General features: G+C 38.0%; 1 protein-coding gene and 1 long non-coding RNA gene across 2 annotated transcripts; both read left to right on the plus strand.

Moving 5' to 3' along the window:
- The first annotated feature begins 5,449 nt into the window (after positions 1–5,449).
- Positions 5,450–21,844, plus strand: LOC127636712 (T-cell surface protein tactile-like). The gene is made up of 7 exons (XM_052117397.1): positions 5,450–5,550; positions 16,118–16,271; positions 16,427–16,542; positions 16,672–16,825; positions 19,237–19,635; positions 20,431–20,524; positions 20,614–21,844. The coding sequence occupies exons 2-7, from the start codon at positions 16,253–16,255 to the stop codon at positions 20,708–20,710; spliced, it is 879 nt and encodes a 292-aa protein (XP_051973357.1). The 5' UTR covers positions 5,450–5,550; positions 16,118–16,252; the 3' UTR covers positions 20,711–21,844.
- Positions 6,150–9,498, plus strand: LOC127636715 (uncharacterized). The gene is made up of 3 exons (XR_007969633.1): positions 6,150–6,281; positions 9,116–9,185; positions 9,278–9,498. It is a non-coding gene; the product is annotated as an uncharacterized LOC127636715 (long non-coding RNA).
- Positions 21,845–23,786: the final 1,942 nt, after the last annotated feature.

Below are 23,786 nucleotides of genomic sequence, written 5' to 3' on the forward strand. Positions count from 1 at the left end.
AGCTTCTATACGGACACCTGAAAGTGAACTTGACTGCATATTTGTTCATACACTGATGAGCCAAAAATAACACTGATCATCTTCTAACAAGGCCACATGTCAAGGTCTGGGTAGATTAGATGGTAAGCGAACAATCAATTCTCAGAGTCAACGTGTTGAATGAGGAGAAATTGGCAGGAACAAAAACCTGAGTGACTTTGACAAGGAATGTGTCGCATCGCACCCTGCTGCGCATGGAGCTGTGTAGCTGCAGACCGGTCAGAGTGCACATGATGACCCCTGCCCTTCATCTAAAGCATCTACAATGGTCACGAGAAATTCCCTTGATCTCAATCCAATTGAGCATCTGTGGGATGTGCTGGACCAACAAGTCCGATCCACAGCGGCTCCACCTCGCAATTTTCAGGACTTGAAGGATCTATTGGTAATGTCTTGGTTTCAGATACCACAGGACACCTTCAGGGGTCTTGTAGAGTCCATGTCTCGGCAGGTCGATGCTGTTTTGGCAGAAATCGGAGGACCAACAGCATATTATGCAGGTGGACGTAATGTTTTGTCTCATCAGTGTATTACTTTATGTAGCTATAGTTGTTGTTCAGAGTGGTAAGATGTACTGAAAAAAGAAAAGTTGCAGGTTCAAACACACTAAGAAGTGGTCCAGGCACTATTTGTTCACTTCTTGGAGGAACTGAGAAGTGATCAGAAGAAGAGTGCTCATGCCTCGTTGTAAATAAATAAGTTACTCAGATATTATAATGTAAATTCCAAAAGTAAGGTGTTACCAATTACTTTAAAAAGCAGTTTTTGCTACACTTTTTACAGAATAAAATTAAATTGAATGAGGAAACCAATAAGAATAGTGGCTTAGAAGACAGATCCACAGTAAATTCGGAAACAGTATTTTAACTTTTCTTGAGCTAAACTTAGCCTGATCTCATGAAATTTACATAACAATGGCAAAATGTTTGCAAACCAAAAGTACATTAAAGCTTCATTAGACTTTGGCTGTGTCCAATGGGGGGCGCTAAATGCGAGTGAAATTATGTTGTAATCAGAAAAGGATTTTAAGGTGAATATTAGATGGATGTTTTAATGCGTATATCGTACCTCCCTAACCTAAAACTTAAGCCTAAACCTAACCAGGTGTACTAAAAGATAAAGGATAGGCAAACAAAACAGACTTACTCTAAACCACCACCTAAACCTAACCCAACGACTAAACCTAACCGATAGCATTTTAAAAGCAAATTTGACATGAAAAACACATTTATTGAAACAACCACATCATTTTGTGTCGCTTCTATGAAACTTTAGCTTCACTCACACTCCTTGGCTGTCTCCGAGTCCAAAGCTTAACTCTCCATTAAAGGGCATTTGTGTGTAAATGGGGATCATTCTGTAATACAAGCATTCAAATGTATAATTTTTCAAATTATGTGTTAGAGACAAAGTGTTTCGATATTATAACATAGCAGGGTGTGAGTAAAAATGTGAAAAAATAAGTGTTGGTAAAGTCATAAACAGCCTTGGTATTCATGATTTATGTGAAATAAAATGCATAGTTGTAGAAGCGATTCTAATGTTAATTTCACTGGGACACTGCAGCAAAACATAGAAAGCGGCACGTAAAACTCAGTTTGCAAAAATGTAGCTATAGTAACATTTATTATATGAGACTAGGTTGCCTAAACTCTGTCTGTGATCACTGGGCACATGTGAGCTCCAGTTTCAGGGAGAAACACACACAGAGGGGAACCAAAACCAAAAGCGAGTTCTAAAGCAAGTTGTTTTTAACTGTAAAGGATGTAATACAGTCAAGACGAACCTAACTCTACTACCAAATCCTAAACCTAAAATGAACCGTCAGTGGAGTAAAAATGTAATCTTAGAAGGGAAAATAAATGTTCGAATCGCTATTGTCACTAATTCTGCAAACACGATTACTTCCTGGTTTCAATTCAGGATGGAGCACGGGATTCCTATGCTGTTGATTGTAGCACACTTCAATGCGCACCATAGGATAAGGTCAACACACATGAACTGAGGCAAAAATGTCAGTTGTCAGTAACTGAGCATAATGGGGCCTATGTCATTCATTCATTCATTCAGGGTACTGGAACATTCAGAAGCAACATGTCAATTTCCTGTGTGATCATGTTGGCCATAGCTCTAAACATACATTCTGGTGTAGCCTCATTATGGCAAAGCTGAACATGATTTCTACATATTCGGAGTAAACTGATAAACCCATGCCATCAGAACTAAATTTGTCTCACCATTTTAGTATGGATGCAATTTCTGTCTGTTTACAAGATCAAGGACATTCTGATAATCACATACTAAGCAGAGGTCACTCTACTCTTCTGACGGGCACTTTGATTCTCGCCATGATCCCGCAGTCAGAAAGAATCTACTGCAAATCTCATCTGAGCTAGGCTGAAATGTCTCTTCTTTGTTATACTGAATATTCACACTCTCACCAGTAGGCTATTGTTCCCTGTTGGGTGTCATTTAAAGGTAAAACTCCAATAATGCAAAATAACAATTAAAATCAATGAGCATCATGGGACAAAAGGGATCCTAGGTAATTGTAAACAAGTTTGAATATTAGATATACTATCCACAAACAATAATACCTAGTGCAGGGGCTTTGAACTTTGATGCGATCTTGAAATAGGGGATTTCTGTCTGCTGTATGAACACAAATGTATGAGTCCATGCTGTTGTGAGAGTGCATGTGTGTTTTATCTGCACAAAATTGAATGTGGCCACAGCTTGTTTCATAGATTCAAGGAGAAGGAGGACAAGCTGACTTTAGATACTTTGATAAAATATCATTCATTGAGTGGAAACAACACCAAACTCTTGCCTATAAAATTCTCCTCTAGACATAAATACATTAAGTCTTTGTATGCTTGTTCAGGGGAAAAAGAAAACTGCATAGCTGACGTGAAAGTGTTTATGAATTACGGTGTAAATGGCAGATGATAAAGAAAAATAGAGAAGTAGGTTTTGGTAGATGATGAAAATAAATCTGTTGCTTTCCTGTGCTCTGCAGCTGCTTAGCACACTGCGTTAAGATTGTTGTCCTTACAAATATGGCAGATTCTATACTCCTTATTTTTATATGCATCATACAAGGTAAGTGTGAATCTATTTACCACGAAGAATATGTTTTTACTTTAAAATGATCTTTTGTGATTTAGGTGCTTCGTAAAAATTATTGTTGATGAAAACTAAAACTGAATGAAACTGAAAATGTCTTTTTTTCTTTATTAAACTTATTTTTTTTTTTAAATACACCATATATATAAACAAAGTAAAAAAAAGAAACATCCCTTTTTTCAGGACACTGCAGATCTTTATTAAGGTTTTCCATGCTTGTTCTATGAACCATAAACAATTACCTGTGGAACGGTCATTAAGACACTAACGGCTCATAGACGGTAGGCAATTAAGGTGACAGTTATAAAAACTTAAGACACTAAAGAGACCTTTCTACTGACTCTGAAAAACACTAAAAGAAAGATGCACAGGCTCCATGCTCATCTGTGTGAACGTGCCTTAGGCATGCTGCATGGAGGCATGAGGACTGCGGATGTGGCCAGGGCAATAAACTGTAATGTCCGTACTGTGAGACGATTAAGACAGTGTTACAGGGAGACAGGAAGGACAGCTGATAGTCCTCGCAGTGGCTGACCACATGTAACAACACCTGCACAGGATTGGTACATCCGAATATCACACCTGTGGGACAGGTACAGGATGGCAACAACAACTGCCCGAGTTACACCAGGAAGAGAGAGATCGTTAACGGACATGTCCGTCATGTGTGTGTTTGTCTTTTGATTAAGTTTTATATTAAACTATTATTTATATTGACGTAGCCGGTTCTCGCCTCCTCCTTTCCATTGATCTCTTTACAGTCGGACTCACATTTAGCGTCGAAAGAATGAACGTTACACCAAGGCCTGTCCTCTGGAGTGGGGTCAATTTGGATGTGGAGGGTCCACTGTGGTCTGGGGTGGTGTGTCACAGCATCGTTGGACTGAGCTTGTAGTCATTGTAGGCAATCTCAAGGCTGTGCGTTACAGGGAAGACATCCTCCTCCCTCAAGTGTTACCCTTCCTGCAGGCTCATTCTGACATGTCCCTCCGGCATGACAATGCCTCCAGCCATACTGCTTGTTCTGTGAGTGATTTCCTGCAAGACAGGAATGTCAGTGTTCTGCCATGGCCAGCGAAGAGCCCGGATCTCAGTCACATTGTGCACATCTGGGACCTGTTGGAACAGAGGGTGAGGGCTAGGGCCATTCCCCCCAGAAATGTACGGGAACTTGGAAGTACCTTAGTGGAAGAGTGGGGTAACATCTCACAGCAAGAACAGGCAAATCTGGTGCAGTCCATGAGGAGGAGATGCACTGCAGTACTTAATGCAGCTGGTGGCCACACCAGATACTGACTGTTACTTATGATTTTGGTTTGATTTAGATGCAGATTCTTTTAATAATAAACAAATGCAATGATGATGATGGAACAAGGAAAGCTGTAATTCAGAAGACAAAGTAACAAAATACTACAGCCTTGAAGACATGAAGACTAATGAGTAAACTAGGGACAGCTGGAAACAATCAGGGAGGAAATCAGGAAAACTTCAAACTAAATGTCCTATGTTTCTTAAATAGAAGAAACAGAAAACAGAAACATAACAAAAAGTGGTTCATACTATGACAGGTAGCAATGCTAAGACATCAGGTTATATGCATATTCTAAAAGCAGGACATCTATTGATATCTCTGATGTTTAATTAACAAATACTGTCCTGAGATCAGACACTTCCTCCTATTAAATCTGTACAATAGCTAAACCTTTTGTATTATTGCCAACTGGTCCAAATAAGCCTAAGTTTTTAATTAGTTTTTAACGTACTGATTATCACTCATTAAATTTGTTGGCAGGAATGTACAGTCTCGTTGTAGATCATCGTGAGTCTGTAACCGCTGTGGAGGGACAGAACATCAGCTTGCATTGCATTGTGGGAGAGGAGAATGATATCAACATTAACCAATTGGAATGGATTAAACAAGATCAGAAGATCGCTGTGTTCAATCCTCATTTCTCTACACTTTATTTTCTACACAGTTTTAATCTGCAGTTAATGAACAGGTCAAAAACAGGGAAGCTCCAGGGCTCTATTCTGCACATGTATAATGTAAAAGTGAAAGACAGTGGAAACTATATTTGCGAATTCACTTCTCATCCTAGTGGCTCATCTTAGAGGAACTACAAAGGTGGAAGTCACAGGTAAACTTGTTAATATATGTAAAGTCTCCCAAACACATCTTTAACTTGTTAACATGCATTCTTAAGAGCTCATCTTTGATAGCACATTTAAAATTGTATAAGTAACATCGGTCTGCTAAACTCAGAGTCTCCAGTATCAGTAAAGATGTCATCAAACCCTTATAAGTTCATAAAAGAGGGAGATGAAGTGAAGATCTCTTGTTCAGCTAGTCATTCACCGCTCCGTTATAAACTTCAACGGGCAAAGGTAAGATGAAAACATGTCCAGACCACAAAAGCACAGTCATGCTCTTATTTTACAAGTTTTAAACCACAGTTGTTTACAACTGTTATTCAAATCTCAATCTGATCTGTTTTTGCTCATCATAAGACACATTATTTTCACTGGAAAGCTTGAATGGAGAGTTTATTTTACACAATGTCACCAGAATCAACAGTGATCTGTATGTCTGTTTTCCTGAATGGGACTCATTAGCCAAAAATCAGCAAGAATTCAACACTTCTGTGCAACTAACTGTGAATTGTGAGTGTTTATTTGAAGAGTCCTGAACAATTACTTCCCAAACTTATAGAGAGTTTGTGGGATATTAAAATATAATTAATCTATAATTGCTATTTTTTCAACCAGTCCTTGACAGCATTGGATGTAACATCAGCAGCCCTTTAAAAGTTACTGCGGGTGAAGATGTGGCGATATCTTGTAAAGCAAAAGCTTCTCAGTCCTTGCAGTACAAGTGGATGAAGGTAAGACTTTTTTAAACCATAAGTAGTATATGAAATACCTCAGCTTGTTTAAAATGACAAATGCATGTGGTGATTTTTAGGGTGACACAACAGTGTCTTCATCTGACACTTTGTCTCTGACTTCTGTGACTCTGGATCAGTCAGGAACATATAAATTGACAGCTGCCTTTCAGAATAATCAACTCCAGACTAACATGGCATTTAATATCCATGTTCTTATAAAGAGAAGTGAAGGTAAGAGAGTTTTTTTTCTAATTTGTTTTATGTTTTTTATTATATATATATATATATACACACACTCACCTAAAGGATTATTAGGAACACCTGTTCAATTTCTCATTAATGCAATTATCTAATCAACCAATCACATGGCAGTTGCTTCAATGCATTTAGGGGTGTGGTCCTGGTCAAGACAATCTCCTGAACTCCAAACTGAATGTCAGAATGGGAAAGAAAGGTGATTTAAGCAATTTTGAGCGTGGCATGGTTGTTGGTGCCAGACGGGCCGGTCTGAGTATTTCACAATCTGCTCAGTTACTGGGATTTTCACGCACAACCATTTCTAGGGTTTACAAAGAATGGTGTGAAAAGGAAAAACATCCAGTATGCGGCAGTCCTGTGGGCTGAAAATGCCTTGTTGATGCTAGAGGTCAGAGGAGAATGGGCCGACTGATTCAAGCTGATAGAAGAGCAACTTTGCCTGAAATAACCACTCGTTACAACCGAGGTATGCAGCAAAGCATTTGTGAAGCCACAACACGCACAACCTTGAGGCGGATGGGCTACAACAGCAGAAGACCCCACCGGGTACCACTCATCTCCACTACAAATAGGAAAAAGAGGCTACAATTTGCAAGAGCTCACCAAAATTGGACAGTTGAAGACTGGAAAAATGTTGCCTGGTCTGATGAGTCTCGATTTCTGTTGAGACATTCAGATGGTAGAGTCAGAATTTGGCATAAACAGAATGAGAACATGGATCCATCATGCCTTGTTACCACTGTGCAGGCTGGTGGTGGTGGTGTAATGGTGTGGGGGATATTTTCTTGGCACACTTTAGTGCCAATTGGGCATCGTTTAAATGCCACGGCCTACCCGAGCATTGTTTCTGACCATGTCCATCCCTTTATGGCCACCATGTACCCATCCTCTGATGGCTACTTCCAGCAGGATAATGCACCATGTCACAAAGCTCGAATCATTTCAAATTGGTTTCTTGAACATGACAATGAGTTCACTGTACTAAAATGGCCCCCACAGTCACCAGATCTCAACCCAATAGAGCATCTTTGGGATGTGGTGGAACGGGAGCTTCGTGCCCTGGATGTGCATCCCACAAATCTCCATCAACTGCAAGATGCTATCCTATCAATATGGGCCAACATTTCTAAAGAATGCTTTCAGCACCTTGTTGAATCAATGCCACGTAAAATTAAGGCAGTTCTGAAGGCGAAAGGGGGTCAAACACAGTATTAGTATGGTGTTCCTAATAATCCTTTAGGTGAGTGTACAGTGCATCTAGAAAGTATTCACAGCACTTTGCCATAAAAAATACAAAAATCACATGTACATAAGTATTCACAGCCTTTGCCATGACACTCAAAATTGAGCTCAGGTGCATCCTGTTTCCACTGATCATCCTTGAGATGTTTCTACAACTTGATTGAGTTCACCTGTGGTAAATTCAGTTGATTGGACATGATTTGTAAAGGCACACACCTGTCTATATAAGGTCCCACAGTTAACAGTGCATGTCAGAGCACAAACCAAGCCATGAAGTCCAAGGAATTGTCTGTAGACCTCCGAGACAGGATTGTATCGAGGCACAGATCTGGGGAAGGCTACAGAAAATTTTTCTGCAGCATTTAAGGTCCCAATGAGCACAGTGGCCTCCAATCATCCATAAATGGAAGAAATTTGGAACCACCAGGACTCTTCCTAGCGCTGGCCACCCGGCCAAACTGAGCGATCGTGGGAGAAGGGCCTTAGTCAGGGAGGTGACCAAGAACCCGATGGTCACTCTGACCAAGCTACAGCGTTTCTCTGTGGAGAGAGGAGAACCTTCCAGAAGAACAACCATCTCTGCAGCACTCCACCAATCAGGCCTATATGGTAGAGTGGCCAGACGGAAGCCACCCCTCAGTAAAAGGCACATGACAGCACACCTGGAGTTTGCCAAAAGGCACCTGAAGGACTCTCAGACCATGAGAAACAAAATTCTCTGGTCTGATGAAATAAAGATTGAACTATGGCCTGAATGGAAGGTCATCTGGAGGAAACCAGGTGACCTTCCCTACAGTGAAGCATGGTGGTGGCAGCATCATGCTGTGGGGATGTTTTTCAGCAGCAGGAACTGGGAGACTTGTCAGGATCGAGGGAAATACTGTATGAATGCAGCAATGTACAGAGACATCCTTAATGAAAACCTGCTCCAGAGCACTCTGGAACTCAAACTGGGGTGAAGGTTCATCGTCCAAAAGGACAACGACCCTAAGCACACAGCCAAGATAACAAAGGAGTGGCTACGGGACAACTCTGTGAATGTCCTTGAGTGGCCCAGACAGAGCCCAGACTTGAACCCGATTAAACATCTTTTTGGAGAGATCTGAAAATGGCTGTGCACCGATGCTCCCCATACAACCTGATGGAGCTTGAGAGGTCCTGCAAAGAAGAATGGGAGAAACTGCCCAAAAATAGGTGTGCCAAGCTTGTAGCATCATACACAAAGAATTGAGGCTGTATTTGGTGCCTAAGGTGCTTCAACAAAGTATTGAGCAAAGGCTGTGAATACTTACGTACATGGGATTTTTTTTGTTTTTTATTTTTAATAAATTTGCAAAGATTTCAAACAAACTTTCATTATGGGGTATTGCTTGTAGAATTTTGAGGAAAATAATGAATTGAATCCATTTTGGAATAAGGCTGTAACAGAACAAAATGTGGAAAAAGTGAAGCGCTGTGAATACTTTCCGGATGTGTATATATAATAAAGTTCAATTTAATCACTTTTCACAGGTATTACCTCTTATTTTTATCAATCTACCCACACCCTGTTTTTGTGTGTGTAGGGCTGAGCAAGGATCATGGGGATTATTCTTCAGCAACCTGGTGCATAAGCAGTCCTTAAGGAGTGTCATGGTAAATTGTTGCTGATCTAGTGCAAGAGACTCTTTAATATACTGAAATACTGTGCAAACAATGTTCCTATTCACCTTCACTTGCTATTTCAGGATGGACTGGCCAATAGGAGAAGAGATGTGGGTAATCTACATGCTCCAGTACCAGAGCATGTGCACTGTTTGGAAAAAATATGTCCCATCAGTCATCTAATATGGGCACATGATCTATTATGCAATGTGCTTGTGGCAGTAGCACAATTATTAACCAAATTCTATCATTTTGAATTCAATCAATGCATTCACCCAGAATGGGCATTAAAAAAAAGATAAATACCATAGTTGTCTAGTATGCAGTATAGTATGTTAAAAAAAAATCTATGTATTTTTCCATAAATGTAATAAAATTTGAGTAAAATTTTGAGTACATTGGCAAGAAAACGTATGTGAACTCTTTGGAATTAGCTGGTTTTCTGCATTAATTGGTCATAAAATGTGATCTCATCTTCATCAAAGTCACAAGTATATACAAACATAATGTGTTTGAACTAACAACACACAAACAACTATAATCTTTCATTTCTTTTCTGAACACATCCCATTAAAATAAAACAGTGCTGTGGAAAATGTAAGCGAACGCTTGGATTTAATAACTGGTCGATGCTGCTTTGGCAGCAATAAACTCAACCAAGCATTTTCAGTAGTAGGATTAGACCTGCACAACGTTCAGAAGGAATATTGGATCATTCTTCCTTACAGAACTGCTTCAGTTCAGCCATATTCTTAAGATGTCTGGTGTGAACGGCTCTGGTGTCACTCCACAGCACTCTACAGCATCTCTATATGGTTTGGGCTCTGACTGGGCCACTTCAAAAGGTGGATTTTCTTTTTTTTTAAGCCATTCTGTAGTGGATTTACTTCAGTGTTTAGGGTAATTGTCCTGCGGCATCACCCAACTTCTACTGAGCTTCAGCTGGTGCACAGCCACCCTGACATTATCCTGTAAGATATCTTGATAAACTTGGAAATAAATTTTTCCTTCAATGATGGTAAGCGCGCCAGGCCCTGAAGCAGCAAAGCAGCCCCATATCATGATGCTCCCTCCACCCGTACTTCACCGTTGGGATGATGTTTTCATGTTGGCATGCAGTGCACTTTTTACACCATACATAGTGCTGCATTCTGCCCAAACAAGTCAACCTTAGTTTCATCAGTCCACAAACCATTTTTCCAATAGCACTGTGAAGTGTCAAGGTAGTCTTTGGCAAACTTGAGGCACACAGCAATGTTTGTGTTGGAAAGCAACGGCTTCCTTCGTGGTCTGTTTAATGTTTTCAGTACAGTAGACTCACAAACAGAGATGTTAATCAGTTCCAATGATTCCTTCTATTCTTTAGCTGTCACTGGGTTCAGTTTTACCTCACTGAGCATTCTGTAGTGTGCACTTTGAGTTATTTTGGCTGGATGACCACTTCTAGGAGAGTATCCACAGTACTAAATCAAATCCATTTATAGATCATTTGTCTAACTGTGGACATGAATATCTAAGCTCTTTTTCCAGCTTTATGCAAAGCAACAATTCCACTGACTGTTAAGGTTAATGTTGTGGTTTGGGTTAGAAGGTAGAGCTGGGTAGAACCCAGCCAAACTGAATATTATATTATGCAATAGTAGGCTAATGTGTGTCTGTCCTAATCTTTTCACTTTCACACATTATTTTTAGACTCTCTGATTAAAATCACCAGTCCTTATTCTTCTTGAAGGAAGACCTTTTTTTTACATTCTGTGCAAAAAATATGTTTCTTCATTCTGTCATCTCCAGTGACAGAAATAGAGTAAGCAGGAGTCTCCTCCTCTGTGTCACTGCATTCCTTTAGCATTCTGTGCACTGTATGAAAACATGAACAAAAACATTTGCCATTATGTGAACATTAAATTAAACCAGTCACTATCATAATCCTCACTTATATTTCTGTGTGAGTTTGGCACAAACATCCACAGGCGGCATACATTTTGGAGCACTTCAGATGCGGTCAATCTTCACTCACTCTTCAGGAGCTGCTCTGACTGCGATCTGCGGTGCGGCTCAATGAGACAGTTGGAGTGTCACATGATGCAACATGTCCGGTTACAGCAACACAAAAATGCAGAGCTCATGGAATTTCTAGATTCACTTTAAATTTTGTCCAATGCTTGTGCTTATGTTGAGGGAGGGGGGCCTCCAGGAAGCTGGTGCCCAGGAGCCTGACATGATCATAATTTGTCCCTGCATGAACCCGTTGTCTTATAAAATCTATAGTGGCAAATCTCATTTAAGCTACTGTTAGCTGATATTCAATGTCTCAACATTATAGCTTCCTGTCAGGTGTCATCCAAATGTAGAGGTGTAATAATGCCAATAACAAAGGAGATCAGTGCTAATTGTAAAATAGTCTGATATTTCATGCCTACAGGGGCATTAAACAATGATGTGGCCTTGAAATAGTGGAGTGTGTGTGTGTGTGTGTGTGTGCGTGTGTGTGTGTGTGTGTGTGTGTGTGTGTGTGTGTGTGTGTGTGTGTGTGTGTGTGTGTGTGTGTGTGTGTGTGTGTGTGTGTGTGAGAAAGTGGATGTGTTCCTGTGAGCATGTGTGCCATCTGCACACAGGTAAATGGTCACTGCTTGTCATGTTGATGCATTCCTGCAGGAAACAGAGGAAGGCACGCTGACTGTCAACACGTAAATTAAATTAGGTCATAATTATCTGTGTTCAAGCCATCACTTTTGCATATAAGGAGTTTAAACACCAAAAACTCAAAATAAAACACCATTTCAAAGCAAAATAAACCTATAAAGCAGGAGAAGGTTAATGTGATGTCTACACAATTTTACTCTAGACATAAGTGCATATCTCCATTAAATTGTTTGTGTGTCTGCTGTTCAGGAGGACAGAAAACACTATTGCATAGCGGAAAGGAAACCAAGCGACTGCCGACAGACAGCCAAGAGAAGTAGGTTTTGGTAGATGATGAAAACTGTCTCTCTGGTGGTGTAGCTCATTTCCTGTGCTCTGCTGATGCTGTTGTTTGGCACTTTCCGTTAAGATTGTTGTCCTCTCAGAGATGGCTGAGGCAACTTATAAACTTCTTATTCTTTTATGCATCGTACGAGGTAAGAGTGGCCTGATATTCCATTTTTTAGTTATGTAGAAATTTTATTGGATTTAAATTCAAGTCAAGTCATTTTTATTTGTATAGCGCCTTTCACAACACACATCGTTTCAAAGCAGCTTTACAGAAGATCAGACATTAACAGAAAATTAAACTGTAATATCTATACATTCTTAGTCATCATTGTGTAGCTTGTTAAAATACAATTGTGAATTGTGTTTAAAAATAGGTAATTAAATAATAATTGTATTACAACCCCAGTGAGCAAGCTGAGGGCGACTGTGGCAAGGAACAAAAAACTCCATAAGATGTTGGTTAATGGATAAAATAACCTTGGGAGAAACCAGACTCACTGTGGGGGCCAGTTCCCCTCTGACTAACATCATGAATATAATGCATATATTACTTATGTATAGTGCAAGTCATGGTTTAAAATTATTAAACTAAGTAAGTGTAAAGGGACAGTGTTTAAACAAAGATTCTGTATAAATTGTAAGATTAATGACCAATGTCTTTGAAGTCCATCCTGGATTAACTGCAGAAATTCACATAGATGCAATTGTCCTTGTTAGTTGGCTGATGCAGGCAGAGATCAGTTATGTGCATCGTAGTTAAACCTGGCCAGTAATTTCGGTGAGACCTATCTTAAATCCAAGGTTCAGGCAATGGCATATGAAGTATCCCATGTCTTATGGTTGGATTTGGAATCAGTTCACCTCTGAAGTCCATCATAATAGACTGAAGTGATGTTGGGCTGGCACTGGTTGCTATTAGTCATCATCACACAGCATCACGTAGCAGTGGAGTCTGACACGAAGATGGAATAGAGCTGGATCCAGCCAGTTCTGGTGACCTCAGGATAGGAGTCCTGAGGTTGAGACAGGGAAACACATTAAATAATATTAGCATAGATGCCATTCAATTTATTGCTGAGTTATAGATCATGATCACTGTTTCTGGTAACTAAACTAAAGACCTAACTAAAGCATGCTAATTGTGAGTTGTAGGAGAAATTATAGGTGTATGCCTGACTAAATAGATGAGTCTTTAGTCTAGACATAAACTGAGTGAGTGTGTCTGCATCTCGAACAGCGTTAGGGAGACTATTCCATAGTTTAGGAGCCAAATATGAAAAGGATCTACCTTCTTTTGTGGATTTTGATATTCTAGGAACTATTAACAGGCCAGAATTTTGTGTTCCTAATGAATGTGATGGAATATAGCATGATAGAATGTCACTGAAATACCGTGGAGCTAGACCATTCAAAGCTTTGTACATAGTTAAGAGAATTTTTAAATTAATATGAAATTTAACAGGTAGCCAATATATCGATGATAAAATGGGGCTAATATGATCATATATCTTGGTTCTTGTCATTACTCTGGCTGCTGCATTTTGAACCAACTGAAGTTTATTTATTGAACTTGCTGGACATCCCTCCAGTAATGCATTACAATAATCTTGTCTTGAGGTCATGAACGCATGGATTCGATTTTGGCATCAGCAACAGAGAGCATGTGCTGTAATTTAGCAATATTTCTTAGGTGGAAGAATGCTGTTCTACAAAAATTGGTTTCAAAGGACTGATTGGTATCAAATATAACACCTTAGTTCTTTGCTATTGAAGATGATGTAACAATACATCCATCGAGAGTCAAATTATATTTTAGCTGCTTATTTTTAGAGGTTTTTGGTCCAATAATTAGTACCTCTGTTTTGTCGGAATTGAGTAGAAGGAAATTTCTGGCCATCCAATCATTTATTTCATTGATACGCTCTGCTAATTTGGAGAATTGTGAAATCTCATCAGGTTTTGAAGAAATACAAAGTTGAGAATTCTCTGCATAACAGTGGAAACCTTTTCCACGATTCCTGACAATATCTCCCAGGGGAAGCATATACAAGGAGAAAAGCAGAGGCCCTAAAACTGATCCCTGTTGCACTCCATACTTTACTTTTGTTTGGTTTGACAGTTCCTCATTTACATAGACAAAGTAGTAGCGGCCTGCTAAATAGGACCTAAACCATTCTAATGTAACTCCACTAATGCCAACATAATTCTCTAGGCTATTCAAGAGAATGTTGTGCTATATCGCGTTGAATGCAGCAGGAAGATCTAAAAGCACTAGAAGAGAAATGCAGCCGCGATCAGATGATAAGAGCAAGTCATTTGTAACTCTAATAAGTGCAGTCTCTGTACTGTGATGAGGCCTAAATCCTGACTGACATTCTTCGTATACTATCACTCTGTAGAAAGGAAAATATTTTAGCGTATACTAACTTTTCTAGTATTTTCGACATAAACGGGAGATTTGAAATCGGTCTATAATTAGCCAGTTCTTCAGGATCAAGTTGTGGCTTCTTAATAAGCGGTTTGATAACTGCCATTTTAAAGTTTCTTGGGACATGTCCTAAGGATAGTGAGGAGTTAACAATATTAAGAAGAGGTTCTGAGATTACAGGGATATCTCTATTAAGAGCTTGGTTGTTTTTGGATGTAACAAGCATGCTGAGCCTTTTGATGTTTCAATAAGTTTTTTAGCTCTTCATGACCTATGACAGTGAAGGATTGAAGTTGCACGTATGAGACACTATTATCTGAGGTGCTATGACAGATGATTGTTTGAATCCAATTTTATTTTGGATTATTTAAAATGTATCAGTAAAGACATTTAAAATAACTCTCCCTATATGTTTATGTATAATCTTACTAAATTTGTCTACAACAGGAAAAAACAAGGAAAAGATGGTTTGCTGACATTAGATTGGTTTAAGTGGGTCTAGCTGGTCTTCAACAAGTTTAGCTAGTTGGTCAACTGGTCTTCCAGTATGACCAGCTGACAAGTGTCCAAAAGCCTTCTAATACCAGCAAACCTAACCAACCAGGGAGACCAGCTAAGACTGGTTGTTTCTTTTTTAACAGGAACAGTAGATCAAACATTTTGTACACCATGTGTAAATGGTGTGAACGTCACTGATTTAGATGAGATGTATTATTGCTAACTTGTCCAATGAAGTAATATGTGGTTTTATGAAAACTGATTATCACTCATTAAATTGATTGCTAGGAACATATGGCCTTGTTATTCATCATCGTGAGTCTGTAACCACTGTGGAGGGCCAGAACATCAGCCTACCCTGCATTGTGGGAGAGGAGAATGATATCAACATTAACCAATTGGAATGGATTAAACAAGATCAGAAGATCGCTGTGTTCAATCCTCATTTTTCCATACATTATTTTCTACACAATTTTAATCTGCAGTTAATGAACAGGTCAAAAACAGGGAAGCTCCAGGGCTCTATTCTGCACATGTATAATGTAAAAGTGAAAGACAGTGGAAGCTATATTTGCGAATTCACTTCCTATCCTAGTGGCTCATTAAGAAGAACTACACAGCTGCAAGTCACAGGTAAACTTGTTAATATATGTAAAGTCTCCCAAACACATCTTTGATATCACATTTAAAATTGTATAAGTAACATCTGTCTGCTAAACTCAGAGTCTCCAGTATCAGTAAAGATGTCATCAAACCCTTATAAGTTCATAAAAGAGGGAGATGAAGTGAAGATCTCTTGTTCAGCTAGTCATTCACCGCTCCGTTATAAACTTCAACGGGCAAAGGCAAGACAGACGAAATGCACACATTTCCAGACCACTAATTTAGAGTGCTCTTTTCTGCATACTGTATGATTTATACCATATAGTCAATCATCAGTTAATTCTGTGCAGTGTTATACAGGCTCTTCTATGCTCTGTGTAGAAGTAATTGGCTTTTTCTAATCTTGTTTTCCTTATCACAGGATAATGTATTTTTGCTGGAGAGCTTGAATGGAGAGTTCATTTTACGAAAAGTCACTAGAATCACCAGTGATCTGTACGTCTGTTTTCCTGAATGGGACTCATTAGCCAAAATTCAGCAAGGTTTTAACACTACTATGGAACTGACTGTGAATTGTAAGTATTCCTATTGATAATACAGACCAACTGTACCCAAAACTAAGAGAAAGAGTTTGGGGTAACCACATAAAGTATGAATATTGGTCACTGTATCATTCATAATCCTAAAAGTACACAAATTGATATAAAAATAAATAAATATTTTCAACCAGTCCTTGACAGCATTGAATGTAACATCAGCAGCCCTTTAAAAGTCACTGCTGGTGAAGATGTGGCGATATCTTGTAAAGCAAAAGCTTCTCAGTCCTTGCAGTACAAGTGGATGAAGGTAAGAATTTTCTAACTGGAAAATTAAGAGATTAAAATGAATCATTTAAATTTGCTTTAAATAAACTATAAGTAGTATATGAAATACCTCAGCTTGTTTAAAATGACAAATGCATGTGGTGATTTTTAGGGTGACACAACAGTGTCTTCATCTGACACTTTGTCTCTGACTTCTGTGACTCTGGATCAGTCAGGAACATATAAACTGACAGCTGCCTTTCAGAATAATCAACTCCAGACTGACATGGAGTTTGCTATCCATGTTCTCACAAAAACAAGTGAGGGTAAGAAAAATATGTTTTTTTTTTTATATAATGTAGATTACAATTCCTTTGTAAATAAAATGTCTTTTTTTTTATATTTAAAATGTGAATAATAGACTATAAAACCTCAGTTTGCCCAAAGCGATATTGACTGACAAACAAACAAACAATGGAAAACAATTTCAAAATCATTGAAGCCCTTGGTAATTAATTATACATTGCAAAGCAGAGGTTAATTGATCAATTTCAACAACCCTCTTGTGAAGCCCTCAAAGGCATCTTGTTTTATGAAGGGCCTTGAGGTGCTTGTGTGTGTGTGTGTGTATTTTAGGTCATTCTGCAAGCTGCACTATATAGTTTTTTTATGATAAACACTTCCTGCGCCATGCCACTGTGGTGAAAATGGCTTTGACAATTAATAAAATCACTGTGAAAACACACCACAACATCTGCCCAGCTTGTGGCACTCTGCATTAAAGTACTGTAAAGTACTTTTAAAGTCAACATGAAATCAAAATAGACCCTATATTAAAGGAAAGGTTTGTGTTCAATACATATTTTGCTCAAATGACTGTACATTTACATTTATGTATTTGGCAGATGCTTTTATCCAAAGCAACTTACAGTGCACTTATTACAGGGACAATCCCCCTGGAGCAACCTGGAGTTAAGTGCCTTGCTCAAGGACACAATGGTGGTGGCCGTGGGGTTAGAACCTGCAACCTTCTGATTAACAGCCCTGTGCTTTAGCCACTACGCCACCACCACTCTCTGTAATGTGATGTAACTGTAATGTTGTATAAAATAATATAAAATAACAATAAAATACACAATGTTTCAAAAGTGTAGCCACAAGATGCTAACATTATACTGTATGTGTTATATCCAATATTACAAATGAGTTGTCATGATGACGCAATGCTGGTGAAGCATGTAAGCAATTGTAGCAAAACCAAAATCATTTTAACATGTCTAATGTTTGTCTTGTTGCTATACTTTTTTAATCCAGATTAAATACAAGTTAAGTTCAATCGACAGCATTTGTGGCATAATGTTGACTACTACAAAAATTTATTTTTCCTTACCCCTTACTTTTCTGTAAAAAAAAAAAAGCAAAAATCTGGGTTGCAGTGAGGCACTTACAATGGAAGTGAATGGGGCCAATCTGTAAACATTAAAACACTCACTGTTTTAAAAGTATAGCCACAATGCATAAACAATGTGCATGCAAACATGATTGTAGTGTGATAAAATCACTTACTAACCTTTTCTGTGTAAAGTTATAGCCAATTTTACAACATCTTTGCCGTGACGATGTAAGAAAAAAGCATATAAACAACAAACTATACCCATTTACACACACCAATGTGTATAAATAAAATATCAACGGTCCCTCACGTTTGCATACCCTGTATATGCACTCCTGCATTGGGGAATCTCTAAGTTTTACATAAGAGGGAATTTTCCCACTATTCCCACTATTTCAGAGCAATTCCGCTACAGATCGAGAAGCAAAGTTAGGGAAACAAAAACAGCAACAAATCTGGAATATCTGTAAATAAAGTGAAGCAACGAGGGATAAAAATAGCAAAGTCTTCCTTGGATACCATGTTTGTTGTGGTGCCTTCACATGCTATTGGAATTATCGTAAATATGAGTTTCCACTCGAGAGTTGCACATGAATGACGCCTCAAGTCGAAATTACAACTGGGAAACTCCGAGAAGGGAGAAGTCATAAACATGGTGAAGGAGAGAACAGTTTCTTGTGAATTACAGGTTTTAATAATTTTTTTAAATATAGCTAATTGTTAACACTTTCTGTTTAGGTCATATTTATTTATGTACTGTATATCAGCAACAATTTGATGCATGTTGTACATTTTCACATAATTCCATTATCGTCAGCAAGCTAACTGTGTAATATGTATTATGGTGTCAAAATAAAAGTTCCTTTAGAAATGTGTATGAATAAATCTGCCGTTGTCCATGTTTCCTGTTCTTTGTGACAACAAAGCACTTGAATGTGACATACTCGTAATTACCACTTCAGAAGTGGGAAGTAGGATAATTCCAAAAGCACACGAAGGCAGCATTATTTACACAAGCGTCACGGGGACTACATTGCCGTGAAGAAAGCTGCTCACTGACCAAACATGTTTACGAGAGTAAAGAACACTGTGCATGTGAACCGGAACACTGCTTTCTTGAAATAAACTGCTTTCTCACACAATAAGTCTCTTTCAGGTGTCCATGTAAACGTAGTCATGACATTAAAACAACCTTAATCAATCTTTCCAAGTCCTATGTGTCTCTGTCCAATTATCTTTTGTGTTGGTCCTGAAGATTATGGGCAAACAATTTTTGTTGTTAATTTATCCCTATGTACATTATTTATTTATACTTTTATCCTTCCCTAATAATTGATATTGAAGGAACTACAGTGCAGACCACACGTTCCATAGTAAGAAGCTTCAGCACTGCATTTCCATATCTCAGTCAAACCAGCAAACATCTGAGCAACTTGACTTCAGTGGAGAGCAGCTCATGGAAAACTGTGACAACAACAGAATCTGGCTACTCACTGACAAGCACAGCAAAACCATACGCAACTGTGACAACCCTTGAACTCAATGGCAGGTCTTTTGCTCCTCCTGTTGGCAATGCATCCACATTACATGCAACCACTTCAAATTCTACCCACACCTTATATACAGTCAATCTGAGCACAATGCCATCAACAACCAGAAGCAAAGTATTAACATCTGCTTTCCTGAGGAAAAACATGACCACCAACTCTACAGTGAGTGGCACCAGAGTGACAAAACCAAAAGGTACATTAACATGAAATAAAATCTGAAAAATGAAATATTGTGCACAATTCTGTGTTTGGAAATGTTTGTCTTTTTCACCCTTTATAACATGCAGTAATGTTGCTCTGCCTCTGGAACTAATTTCTTTTTCGGCTAACGTCACCTACAGTAGGTCCCGCTTGATATTTGTTAATGTAAACCAATAGCCAAATAGCTATTTAGGCTTTGTTTTAGGCTACTGTTACTAGATATTGTAGCCTTTCTAAAATATTGCCAATAGATAATGCAGTCATATAATGGCAGTCAAAATGTATGTAATATTTTTTTTTAATAATTACAATTGGGTTACTGTACGTTCAAAATGCTTTTGGGGTAAAACTGACCTTCAGCCTCCACTATACGGTCACATTCAGGTTAATTTTGGTATAGAACACACACTTTTTACAATCTAATAAACTGAAATTCCTCCAATCCCAATGGATGAAATGAAGTCCTGCCATCCTCATTGAATAGCATGCTTTGCTCAGAAATACATCACATTATGGAAGTAAAAATGTGTTGTGAAAGCCATTTAATATAAACTTTAAACTAATTCAATTCATGTAAATTCATTAGTCATTCATGATATCTTGTGATTGATATCAATGTGTTGTACAAATATTCAAACAGACCTGCACATGACAACATAAACAGGATATGCATTGGGGCAAATAACAGAGCTTACCCCAAAACTATTACTGGTTGAATTTGGCATGACAATTTGGAAACCTCACATATGTATTTTCTCCTTTTCTTTCCCTCTCCTACTCTCTCAAGCCTCAAAAAGCGCTGCATATATCACTGTTCCTATTGTGTTGCTGTTGCTAGTGTTGATTATGCTTCTATATAGAAGACATCTCAACCAGAAAAGGTGAGAGACAAAGGTTGTTTGCGTATCTTTTGTCCTTTAAAATAGTGGCTAATAATATCTTTATTTGGATTTTCACTTTTTCTTTTCAGAATGGATATGCCACCCCCATTCAAGCCTCCTCCACCACCAGTGAAGTACACATCAGTAAGGAACCAGGAAGTCAGGATGACTGATATTCTAGTTTGACTGTCTCATGCACTTTAGTGCCACCCACAGACTGTGGGCCAAAAATGTACTGACTGTAAAAAACAAAAAACAAATTCAGACTTAGAATTTTGTTACATTTGAATGATGAGCGGGAGTGCGAGATAAAGTGGAGCCAGAGGTGCCAGTTCAAAAGAGAGAGAGATGCACGTATGTCTGTCCATTTGTTTAAGTTTGTTTTATGTTAAGTTTCTGATTAAAATTTACGTTGACTGTTCAGCCGGTTCCCGCCTCCTCCTTGCCAATCCCTTACCCTTTTACATTGGTGCCGAATTCCTGGAGGGAGGAGGGATGTGCTGTCACTGAGGTTTTGTGCACAAATTAACTTAGTAACTTTAACTTGGTGTTGCACAGATACTTATATATTTTTAATTGTCTCTCAAGCTTTTTTTACTGAAATGTGTGAAAGTTCAAAAATTAGTTACATGAAAGTGGAGGTGGGGTCAAAAGCCTGGCGAAGAGTGAAAGCCCCTACAGAACATTTTTAAGTTTAATCAGCAAATCAACTATTATTTGCAATATAACATTTTTGCATTCAAATACAATTACAGTACAGCTGCAAATACAATGTATATGTTTTTTTCTCGTAGCATTGCATGCTACAAGTAAAACCCAGTCTACATGCTAACATTGGTCTCCTGTGGTTGCCTTTTCTGTGGTTAAAGTGAAGGCTATCTGTGGCATAATGTCTGTTAACAAATCGAAGGCTACAACAATGCTTAATTTTTCAGGCCCCATAAAACCTCAGCTTTCATCTCAGATAGATGAGAAACCAGCTGCCACATCAGAGTGACCAACAGAGACGGTGCTATCCTCAACTTTGCGGGCCAAATATGGCCTCAAAGTTTTTAATCAACAAAAGCAAAAGTGTTGACAGTGGCAACTCAGTACTCTGGTCACCATTTTCAATAATCACTTTCAATAAAGGCAGAAAAGAAATATCTTTGTTTATAAGGTGGTTATAAACTTAGACAGCATTGCAGTTTTATACATGTGTTTTACACAAAATTCTGCATTTGAAAATGTGGTTTCTTTTTAAAACAAGCCTTCATTGATTGTTGAAAGAACATTGTTATTAAAAGAATATTCTGTGTTCAATATAAATTATGTTCAATCTGCAGCATTTGTGGCATAATGTTGATTACCACAAAAAATTATTTTGACTCATACCTTATTTTCTTTAAAAACAGCAAACCTCGAAGCTTCAGTGAAGCACTTACAATGGAAGTGAATGGGGCCAATTTTTGGAGAGTTTAAACGGCAGAAATGTGAAGCTTATAATTGTATAAAAGCATATATATTCATTCTTCTGTTAAAACACATGTATAAAGTTGTTTAAATCATCATTTTAGGGTTTTAGGGTTTTTTACCTTTTATAACTTTACACAGAAAAGGTTAGCAAGTGATTGTATCTCACTAAAATCATGTTAACATGCATATAGTTTGTCTTGTGGCTATACTTTTGAAACAGTGAGTATTTTAGCGCTTAAGGACTGGCCCCATTCACTTCCATTGTAAGTGCTTCACTGTAACCCATATTTAGCTTTTTTTTAAAGAACAGTAGGGACAAGTCTAAAGTAATTTTTGTGGTAATCAATATTATGGAACAAATGCTGTCCACTGAGCTTAACTTGTATTGAACAAGGAATATTCCTTTAAGATGGAAATGGAAGCCATTTCTGGCAGAGAAATATGCCTGATTAAGTGTGAATGTGTATTGTGTATTAAACAGAGAGAGAGAGAGAGAGAGAGAGAGTACAGAGATGATTTTGTACAGAGTTCTGAACATTGTGGTTCTTTGCTAAAACAGCAGCTACATGTTCAGTAAAAGGGACGTTTCCTGCACTTGCACTTGTGGTCGGAAATGGAAAATTCTGAAAAAAGGATTGATTGTTTCTATGCTGATTTCATTTGTATCCTGCATCATATAATCACATCTGCAATGTACTATTGTCCAACATCATTTTTCAGTAATTTACTGATAGCGTAAGAAAACCAATTATAGTCACTATAGTGGAACATAATGGACAAATTTGTGCAAAATTTGTTATTTTTGTTTTCATTTCTGTAATCATCTTTGCTTCATATAGGACAGTGTTGATTTTTATATTTTTCTTCTTTTGAAAAACAAATAAACAAAAAAGTCACTTGTGTACCTAATGAAATGTTCCAATATATTTTAAATATAGGAACTAGGGCTGTTGGTTTAATGCGTTAATTCAGTGCGATTAATTTTACAAAAAATAACGTGTTTAAAAAATGAACGCGATTAATCGCATGCCCCCGGACTGTAATAAGGAAGAGTCCTGAGAAATGCAAACTTGTAGTACCACCTGTTTACTCCAGAGGGCAGTAAGTGAAATTTCAGCTGTATGAGCAACGCACAGTTTATCCAGTGAAGAAAACACTTCAGTTAGCAGAACAACACAAGCATGTTACGTTCTTGCGTTCAAAACACTTGATGGAGCGCAAATGTGAACTAAGGGTGATAACTAAACTATATTTAACTTGACACAGTGACCTAAACATTTTGTTTATGACACAACACACCCGAGACGCTACACAAGCATGTCTGACACAGGTGTACATTGACTGGTCCTTAAACAAGCCCTCATAATAAATCTCGAACTGACTGACAAATTCACTTGTGTAATGGATTGCTGTGAACTGTGTGCCAATGATTGACTAATGATCAATAATATGGTAGTAAACAATACATTGTATTCTAAAGCTGCTTTTTGAATGGTCTTATCAATGATTAACACTTCTGCTACAAGAATGTAAAGCATTTTAATTATCTGAATATTTTTATTATATATATATATATAAATATTTAAAGATAACTATGTATAATTCTATATTGATATAAATATGTAGAATCATTATATACTGAATTACTGTTATATGAGGGGCTTTCTCAGCAAATATTTGTATATGCGATTAATCACGATTAATTAATCGGGACACCATGTAATTCATTCGCTAAAAAAATTGACAGCCCTAATAGGAACATTTGTGTTCATAGCAAGATTTTATTTTTAGACAAAACATCTTTCAG

This window comes from Xyrauchen texanus, chromosome 44 (genome assembly GCF_025860055.1).
Source record: "Xyrauchen texanus isolate HMW12.3.18 chromosome 44, RBS_HiC_50CHRs, whole genome shotgun sequence".
In the NCBI taxonomy this organism is placed as follows: domain Eukaryota; kingdom Metazoa; phylum Chordata; class Actinopteri; order Cypriniformes; family Catostomidae; genus Xyrauchen; species Xyrauchen texanus.

What these genes read in the sequence shown, in the direction of transcription:
- LOC127636712 (XM_052117397.1), top strand. An exon ending in TCTCACAAAAACAAGTGAGG is followed by an intron (nt 16,826 to 19,236) that starts GTAAGAAAAATA and finishes TTGATATTGAAG; the next exon opens with GAACTACAGTGCAGACCACA. An exon ending in AGACATCTCAACCAGAAAAG is followed by an intron (nt 20,525 to 20,613) that starts GTGAGAGACAAA and finishes TTTTCTTTTCAG; the next exon opens with AATGGATATGCCACCCCCAT.